At 36.0% G+C, this 8,516-nt stretch overlaps 4 protein-coding genes across 4 annotated transcripts in view; 3 read left to right on the plus strand and 1 right to left on the minus strand.

Annotated features, from left to right (window-relative positions):
* The first annotated feature begins 1,379 nt into the window (after window positions 1-1,379).
* LOC129567360 (putative eggshell protein) lies at window positions 1,380-3,809 on the plus strand. The gene is made up of 6 exons (XM_055444176.1): window positions 1,380-2,251; window positions 2,418-2,483; window positions 2,718-2,796; window positions 2,868-3,095; window positions 3,265-3,287; window positions 3,453-3,809. Exons 1-6 carry the CDS (start codon window positions 2,072-2,074, stop codon window positions 3,597-3,599), a joined length of 723 nt encoding a protein of 240 aa, XP_055300151.1. The 5' UTR covers window positions 1,380-2,071; the 3' UTR covers window positions 3,600-3,809.
* Window positions 3,810-3,974: 165 nt separating this feature from the next.
* Window positions 3,975-5,118, plus strand: LOC129567361 (eukaryotic translation initiation factor 3 subunit K). The gene is made up of 3 exons (XM_055444177.1): window positions 3,975-4,169; window positions 4,316-4,755; window positions 4,835-5,118. The coding sequence occupies exons 1-3, from the start codon at window positions 4,117-4,119 to the stop codon at window positions 4,987-4,989; spliced, it is 648 nt and encodes a 215-aa protein (XP_055300152.1). The 5' UTR covers window positions 3,975-4,116; the 3' UTR covers window positions 4,990-5,118.
* A 5-nt stretch (window positions 5,119-5,123) lies between these two features.
* On the minus strand, window positions 5,124-7,484 carry LOC129567362 (uncharacterized). The gene is made up of 3 exons (XM_055444178.1): window positions 6,494-7,484; window positions 6,288-6,415; window positions 5,124-6,021 (listed from the first exon to the last, which is right to left on the minus strand). Exons 1-3 carry the CDS (start codon window positions 6,827-6,829, stop codon window positions 5,502-5,504), a joined length of 984 nt encoding a protein of 327 aa, XP_055300153.1. The 5' UTR covers window positions 6,830-7,484; the 3' UTR covers window positions 5,124-5,501.
* Window positions 7,485-7,854: 370 nt separating this feature from the next.
* Window positions 7,855-8,516, plus strand: part of LOC129567364 (E3 ubiquitin-protein ligase PPP1R11) — a 4,516-nt gene continuing 3,854 nt past the window's right edge. Inside the window, exon 1 of the mRNA XM_055444180.1 lies at window positions 7,855-8,160. Within this exon, the coding sequence (XP_055300155.1) occupies window positions 8,071-8,160 (90 nt within the window). The 5' untranslated portion in view covers window positions 7,855-8,070. The remainder of the gene's footprint in view (window positions 8,161-8,516) is intronic.

Here is an 8,516-nt window from a genome sequence, read left to right on the forward strand (position 1 = left end):
AGTATTCTCGAGCAATTTATTCACATATCGAGATCAATTCAACAAAATTCAGCATGCACAAGTGAAAGCCAAATGAGAAGATTTTTAAGCGATTTTAAGTTATGAATACAAGGGGTCAAATCATAAGCCGGCCTGTTCATATTTTCATATTTCCATTTTTGTCGAGAGAAAAAAAAAACAACAAACAAAACGAAAAGAAGAAACTAAAGCCAACGAATGCAAGAGCATAAAGCAAAATAAAGCAAAGGATAGAGAGCAGCAGAGTATAAGTGTTTCTGAAAAAGGCATTAATTAGTTAGTTAAGTTGTTATATTTATCATCAATTGTTTTTTTTTGTTCTTTCTTCGTTTTCCGGAGGCTTCGGTTGTCTTTGTACGGCCAGCACTGAAGTACAAAAGCCAGAAATTAAGCTAATCAATTGGATAGTTTATTGTAATTGTGCACTTTAAAAATCTTCAGAATGGTAACGAGAAAGAAAGGAAAAAAATTTGCAAGAATAAAGTTGCAACCATTTAAAACATCTATATCTGTGACTTGTCCTCGAGCCGAATTCCATTTAATTTAAGTGGTTCAGCAATTTTCAGCAGGCATGTGTGTTATTCGGAGTAATATAATCGTTTTTTCGAGTTAGAGCAGATTTGTGTATGCTTTAAATTAAATCGAGATGTTTGTTTCTTCTTCATTTTTTTTTCGGTTGGCCTAAGCCACCTATATATGGCCAACGAAATGGAGTCCATTCGACTACGCGTACTGAACATGGCGAAATGCATGAAATTCACCTTGATTTCGATGTTTCTCTTGTTTTCCATTGTGATTGAGCCTACGTTTGTTTGTTTTTTTCTCTTCAGCTTCAGTAAATGAGTTTTTTTCGGCCATCAAAATCAATTGAATAAAGTTCAGATCGCACTGGGTCGAGCATTAGCAGTGCGAACGGGACTTGTGCAAATTCAATAGCGTAAAATTCTTACAATGTTAAATTAGACGGCAGTTCGTTTGTATCGAAATCAATTATTTTATTGACCAATGTCTATTTAACACAGCAGCGATAGCGGGGTCTTCGGCACAGGCAACCAAGACACACGGCCATATCGACTCCAGAAAAAACAACAACAATAACATGTTCAGCCTTTTTTTTTACTCAATTCACAATAGGCATAATTTTATGCATCGAAATCTATCTAGCTCTTTTTTTGTGCAATTAAAAATCAATTGGCAAATGCCGATATTCAAATTGTAATACGCACAAAAGAGAGATAGAAACAGAGACTGAGAAAACGAGCAGTAGCACTTTCATCATTCACGCTATTGAAGCATGAATTTTTCCAGATTCGTTTTTTTTTTCTCTCGGTGACTTTGCATTACATTAAATTGTCGTATTTGGATTTGTAAACGGCAAATGGTCACGTACACTTCGTACGCCATTCCGTTACGCATTTCGAATACAATGTCACAAATACGACTGACGAATAATTACACTCGTCACTCGTACATACAATTCTAATGCCCCGTTGCTGAATTTGTTGTTGTTGATTTTTTTTTGTCTTCTTAAGTTCAACATTGCGGTTTTTTTCTCGCTCTTTCATCGGTCACAATGACAACGATTCGCATTGTGTGTGAGAGTCTGAGCTGGTGGAGCAGCATAGTCGCTCAAATTTCCCACCAACAAATATAACGCACACCGTTTTGACGGCGACGAAAACATCGCATTCGTGCACAATTACTATAAATTCATAAGACACCGCACCAATCGAGCACATTTTCAAATCACAATCAACCATGCTCGGACTGTGTGAATATTTATTCTGAGATTTTTGTATTGACAACATTTGTATTTTTCGTCAACTTTGTGTGTGGCTTTTTTTTTGTTAGAAATATTTTTAGTTGTAAAATTGTGTATTTTCGTTTACTTCTGTGGTTAAGTTCAAAAATTGATTGAGTGAAAAGGAGATAGAAAAAAATAACAAGACATAAACTGAATGAGACTAGAAGTGGAATTATATTTAAGTGGACCACGTGGTTTTTGATAGCACAAGTGTGTTTATAGTGAATTAAATAGTCTGATACCGGAATAATGATCGGGTTGAAACGATGGCAACTAATGGTTTTGCTACTAATAGCATCCGTATTGGTAGTTCGAGGAGGTCATAAAGAGGAGGAAGAGAAAGGATTTGAAGAAGATGGCGGTGAAAAAGAGGAGGGCGATCATTTCGATGACGAAGGCCACAAGGGCGAAAAAGGCTATCACAAAAAAGTAATTGATTTTTGCGTAGCGGTCGCAGAACATTGCAGTTTTTTTTGCCGTATTTCATCATAGATTTCTACCTTGAAATATGGAAGAAAAGTGCAATACAAGCAAAATTCCAATATTCTCTGCTCAACATTTTATCATTTTTTCTTCATTTTTTTTTCGTTTCAAGGAAGAACACGATGAAGGCAAAAAGGGTCACTTTGATAAAGAGCACAAAGAACATCACTTCGACGAGGTTTGTTCAGACAATATTAAAACAGTTATGCCAGCTTAAGCCTGTGTTTTTTTTTCCAAATACGTTTTTTTCCTCATATACTTGATGGTTTTGTCGAACCATGTATGAGTGTATGAGTTTTATATCTGAGAGTGCTTCATATGCCAATAACCACGCTCATTCGTTTAATTTGGATGAGTATTGCGATTTGTTCTAGTCAAAAATTCTAAAGTGGAAACTGTTTTCTATCAACAGGAACATGACGAGAAGAAAGGTGGACACGACGAAGAAGATGAATATGGAGACCATCACGAAGAGAAAAAGGGCTCGAAAGGCAAGTGATTATGATTTGTATGTGTTTTTTAGAGAAAAAAACAACTGATATTTTTGTAATTGAAAAACCAGGTGGAAAACATGGCCATAAGAAGTACCACAAGAAGGGATCGAAAACCACGGGATTCAAAGCGCATCACAATAAAGATGATTTCCATAAAGAGAAGAAATTCTGGGATTCGGAAGAGAAAAAAGGTGATCACAAGAAATATGGCAGCGAACATGAGTTCCATGAATCTAAAAAGGGCGAACACAAGAAAGGCGAGAAGAAGGGAGAAGGTTATGATGAGGGACACGAAGGTGAGTACAAATCGATAAATTTCGGAATTTTTTACGGTGCAAATTTGAAGAGAATTGTCAATTTTTATATTGATATAAATCGTCACGAGGTCATCTCAATATGAATTGACGGGTTTGGAATATATCTCTTGAAATATGACTAATAATAAAAAAAAATTCCCTTTTTCAGGCAAGAAAGGCCACCATAAGAAGGTAAGCAATTTTGATTAGTTGTACTAAAATGTATGAAAATGTACAGTTGTTGCCATACTTTACCATAGATTTTATTTTTGGTTTATCTCTGAAGAATGCAAGAGAAGAAAAATTTCAACATTCCCATTTTTATACTAAATTCGTTTTTTTTTTTCGATTTTCCAGGGACATTATGACGACGAACACAAGGGCCATAAAGGTAAACATGGTCATGAAAAACACCACGATCACCATGACAAATATGACAAAAAAGGTGGAAAAAAAGGTGGCCACAAGAAGGGATACGAATCGAAGAAAGGCGGCCACGAATAGTCAATACCCAATACCAATTATCGACATCATGTATCATAAAATCAATGGACTTTTTTTATTCGATGCCTACTATTTGTTCGGTCATCTGATTCAATTGTTCTTTTTGAAATGTAACAAATTGTCATTTATGCGTGAATCAAACGCGCTTCAAGCTCTCAAACTATGGAACTAATGGAAAATCAATAAAAAAAAAATTGATTTTGTAAAAAACGTCATTTTATTTCATTTTCAATTCGATTGCAACAGAATTTATTCCCTCAGCAAATCAACAAGTCACAGCATTTCAGTCAGTGTTGCCAAAACGTTAGAAACAACGTTTGCAATCATTGTGAAGTTGGCGCGTGTCAAATGAATGCCATTTGACAGCGAATTTGTGTGTGTGTTTGACAGCAAACCACGTCAATTCCATTTTATATCCATAGAAATTGTGTGAGTGTGCTTTCCTGCTAGCAGATACAATTTTGCAATCAATTCCATTTGTTTAATTACACAAGAATTCAAAAAGAAATTAATCACAATGGCAAACAAGAGTCCGCTTTCAATCCAAGATATCCTTAAATCTATTGAAAGGTGAGTGTTTTCATGATTTATTCCTAGTTTTTCTTATGCATGCACTGTATGTTTGATATCATAACCTCACAATTTATACCGTATTGTAAATTTGCATGTAAAATTTACTTGAATTCGCTAAAAATGTCGTGTTTTCCTCGTTTTAGATACAATCCAGAGCATTTGCCAACATTGGAGAATAATGTGCGCGAACAGGCCAAAGGCAATACTTACGAGTTGGAAGTGAATTTGGCCGTGCTGAAATCATACCAATTCGATCCGACTCTCTTGAACTTGGAAATCACAAACTTGATCCTGCTCAAAGCACTCACCAATTTGCCACACACTGATTTTACGCTGTGCAAGTGTCTGTTGTTGCCCGCTCAAGTTGAAGATCCAACCATCAGCGATATCATCGAATTGGCCGACATTCTGGAGAAATGCGACTTTGAATTGTTCTGGTCAAAGATTTTATCGACACCCGATTTGATTGTGAATGTCAACGGTTTCTTCGATTCCATCCGGAAATTCGTTTGTAATGTCGTCAATATCACATTCCAAACTATCTCGGCCGATTACTTGAAGCGATTGCTCGGAGATATTAATGGTATGTGTTCTGAATGAGGAGGAGAAAAGTCTATTTTTTGTCAATCTAATGTTCTTCTATCATTTTTTGTCAATTCTAGGCAACGCATTCAATCACTGGGTGAAAAAGTACGGCTGGAAGGATGAAGGTGAAACGATTTTAATCACAAAACAAGACGAAAACATCAAGACGAAGAATATCACGGAGAAGATTGCGTTCGAAAGTTTGAGCAACATCATGTCGAAATGTTTGTAAATGCATCGTAGCAGCATCCGCTATTTCAGCTTCAATTTATTTTACTCTCTCTCTCTTTCATAACAACAACAATAATAAAAAGTCCACCTGATTTTTACCAGGTTCGAAAAATCAGGAAATAAAAAAGAAGTCCGTTTGTTTCATTTTGTTCATGATGGTCGTTTTTTTTTATTATTTCTATTGAATTCAACTAAAGGTTAAAAATAATCAAATATAATTTATAAATTTAGGTTCGTTTTTTTTTTCTTGCATGGGAATTTTCTTCGTGAAATAATCATTTATTCCATTTTTTGTTGTTTTTGTAATTTTATTAATTAAACTAAACGACATTACGAGATAAAAATTAATGATGATTAAGTCAAAAAAAGACCGACGTGTGTGTGTACTGCTAAGGGGCCTCCTTATTTAGTCTAATCGAAATGTTGATGTGTTTGGTTTTGTTTTGTTTTGTTTTATTTGCGTGTGTGTCATATGTTAGCCGCACCAAATCACCGATGTCATCTTTACTTTTCCTATTGTTTCTTGAAGCTCTTCAAAATTGGATAAATGTTGTCGAATGCATCGTAGATTTCTTGACGAACTTTGGCACCGGTAAGTACGACTTTGCCCGACACAAAAATCAACAGCACAATTCTTGGTTTGACCATACGATAAATAAGACCCGGAAACAATTCTGGCTCATACGAACTGAACTTAGAGTGTGTTAAAACTAAACCCTCCAATCGAATTGGAAATTTAACGTCGCAACTGCCGACCATATTTTGTATTTTAAAATCTAAAAATTTCGCCGTAAAACCGAGCTTTTGTATAATTCGAGCATATTTGCGGGCGGCCAAACGGGAATCTTCTTCACTCTTCGCACCCGTACACACCATTTTCCCCGATGAAAAGATCAAGGCAGTCGTTCTCGGTTCACGTATTCGCATAATTACGGCAGCAAAACGTTTTGGATTGTACTCAGCGTTACGGGCATGTAATGCAATTTTCTTAAGATCAAGCTTACAATTTAAATTCACCGTTGACACAATGTTTCTGTGGAGGAAATAGAAGAAGAGAAATAAAAAAATGGTTGATAAAAAATGGGTTGGAACGAAAATTTCAGTGGAAAATCTGGTGTCATCATTCATCATAATGCATTATTTGGTCCAATTTCAACGCAATTTCTTGAAATTTACTTTTGAGAGCACGATTCTGTGTACTGTGTAATTTTCAAGAGATGAAAAACATGCTTGGAACCAAATTGCACATTTGATGAAAACAATTGAAACCGGCGTGTAAATAAAATTCAATGACATTACTGTAATTGAGGCAAAATAGCGGGATCTTGTGAGCCGGGTGTCATCGGTGTCATAGGATGAACATTTACGCTGGGCACATTTTCGCTAACACGTTCCGTCATCGGCACCATTGGCGACATCAAACTTTGCTATTAAAACAAAATCAAAAATTCATAAATTCCAAATGCTGCAAAAATTACACCAAAAACATCTCTCTGTATACAAACCGGTGTTTGTGGTTGCATGAGGCTCTGTGGTGGTGGTTGATAGCTGGGTTGGTAACTGTTGGCCTTTGTCGGTGTGTTCATGAGTGACGGCAAGCTCGATGTTGCACTTGTGGATGTTTCAACGTTAACATTTGTATTAAGGCCGCTGCTGCCAACGCCATTGTTGCTTGTACTGGCATTGCCCATACCGACTGGCGTTAACCCAGTCGGCGGATGAATTGCATTTTGTGCATAATATGGATTGTTTGCGATAATTGTTTGGTCCTCTTCCAACTGCTGGAACGGTGTTCCGATGCTGGGTATTGAGAACCCTGGACTCGGTAGCATTTGATCCATTGTGAACTATGTTTTTAAAACTTTTAAAATTCACAACCTACGGCTGCTGTTTATTGGATAACCTTTTCCAGTATAAACGAACCAAAATTGGTCAGACTTTTTTCGGTAAAGAAAAAAACAAACTAAAATGACTTAAATAACAAACTGTTTTGCATAAACAGAATGATGAGATGATTTAAGGTTAAGTGTTCGCTGTATTAATTGCCGTTTTTAGCGGTCCATTCACCACAATTCTAGCACATTTTTCAGTCGAATTTCCACTTTTTCCACATTTCTTTCACTAATCGCATCAAACGGTCGTATTTTTGGTGGATTTTCGAGCGTTTGCGGATTTTTCATCAAGAAAATATGTTAATAGTACGTTGTTGTGTTTATGCATCAATCGTGCGACTGATGTCAAATTTTTTTGACAGTTCGACTAATGTTGCTATGCTAAAACGAGACAGACAGAGATATCGAGCGACAAATGAAGAAGAAAAACTTTCCGTTGTGTTGTCGCCATATAGGCCTTCGAAATCAATTTAATTGTCATTGAAATTGCATACGAATGAGGATTTTTTTTTACAGAAAAAACCACTTTGACAACGATAACGTTTACACCGCAATGACTTTTGTTGACTTTTCCTTGCTGCTTCTTGCTTGGTGCATTTTTCTCGTTTGTTCTACTTCAAACCGCATCAAATTGTCAAAAATGTGCAAAGAAGATGAATTAAACTTGTGTGAAAATAAAAAGTCCATTTTGAAATGTGTTTTAGGAAAAAAATAATTCATTGGCATTTCATTAATAAATTGTTTAAGATGATTTTTTCCCATTTTTAAGCCTAAAATGGTTCTATTAATAAAAATTACATGAAGCTGTGGCCAATCGACAGTAGCGCCATCTATCGTTCATTCTGCCGAACAGAACTAGTTTAGCAAATTACACACTGCTCTCGAAATCTCTTTCTCTCTCTCTCTCTCTCTCTCTCTCTTTCTCTCTCTCACCACGCCGTGTGTCAGATACATGAATGAGAGAAATTTCTGTGCAAAAATGTCAATCCTTTTGTTTTTTCACATAGTTCCCCACATATAAATGTGTGTTGCGTTGACCATCCATGAATCAGACGCAAAACATTGCTCACTACAATCGGTTCACACTAGTTTGCTAGCAAAGTGCACAACACAATTTGTTGTTTATTATTCAAAGCCATAAATTATCAATAAAACGGTGAATTAGGCGAACAATCGCACATTTCAGCAAAATGGAAGCAAGATCAGCAACAGCTTTATCGGATGTAACACCGACTGGATCACAGACACAAATTCTCACACCAGATGAAATACCCGATCAGGTAATATAGATGCGTCTAGACTTGTACCATTTCAAATGTACAACAACAATAACAGAAACATCAATCGAAAAAGACGAAAAAAAAATAGAATGTCATGAGTGTAAAAGAGAGATGAAGTTGGAAAACACGCAATACAACCATGGCCAAAAAAGTGAATAATTTCGGTATCGATTCGAGAATGTTCATTGTCTTCATATAGAACCATGAGTTTTTTTTCCATCAAAAAACGTATTTACATAACGTGTGTGAATGTGAGTGAATGACATTTAAATGAGGGGAGAAAATTGGAAAATTTTCGGCGACGCTCCAATTATCATTGAATAATAACAACTAGTCATATTATCATTGAATAATAA

The sequence above is a fragment of the Sitodiplosis mosellana genome, unplaced genomic scaffold (genome assembly GCF_009176505.1).
Source record: "Sitodiplosis mosellana isolate CC-2019 unplaced genomic scaffold, AAFC_SMos_1.0 Smas_scaffold_11, whole genome shotgun sequence".
NCBI lineage: Eukaryota > Metazoa > Arthropoda > Insecta > Diptera > Cecidomyiidae > Sitodiplosis > Sitodiplosis mosellana.

Bases quoted from the DNA above. Each gene is read 5' to 3' on its own strand.
- LOC129567360 (XM_055444176.1), top strand. From the start codon at position 2,072: ATGATCGGGTTGAAACGATGGCAACTAATGGTTTTGCTACTAATAGCA. The intron at 2,797-2,867 runs GCAAGTGATTAT...TTGAAAAACCAG, and splicing joins AGAGAAAAAGGGCTCGAAAG to GTGGAAAACATGGCCATAAG. The intron at 3,096-3,264 runs GTGAGTACAAAT...TCCCTTTTTCAG, and splicing joins TTATGATGAGGGACACGAAG to GCAAGAAAGGCCACCATAAG.
- LOC129567361 (XM_055444177.1), top strand. From the start codon at position 4,117: ATGGCAAACAAGAGTCCGCTTTCAATCCAAGATATCCTTAAATCTATT. The intron at 4,170-4,315 runs GTGAGTGTTTTC...TCCTCGTTTTAG, and splicing joins ATCCTTAAATCTATTGAAAG to ATACAATCCAGAGCATTTGC. The intron at 4,756-4,834 runs GTATGTGTTCTG...TGTCAATTCTAG, and splicing joins ATTGCTCGGAGATATTAATG to GCAACGCATTCAATCACTGG.
- LOC129567362 (XM_055444178.1), bottom strand. From the start codon at position 6,829: ATGGATCAAATGCTACCGAGTCCAGGGTTCTCAATACCCAGCATCGGA. The intron at 6,416-6,493 runs GTTTGTATACAG...TTGTTTTAATAG, and splicing joins TCATGCAACCACAAACACCG to CAAAGTTTGATGTCGCCAAT. The intron at 6,022-6,287 runs GTAATGTCATTG...TTTCCTCCACAG, and splicing joins GCTATTTTGCCTCAATTACA to AAACATTGTGTCAACGGTGA.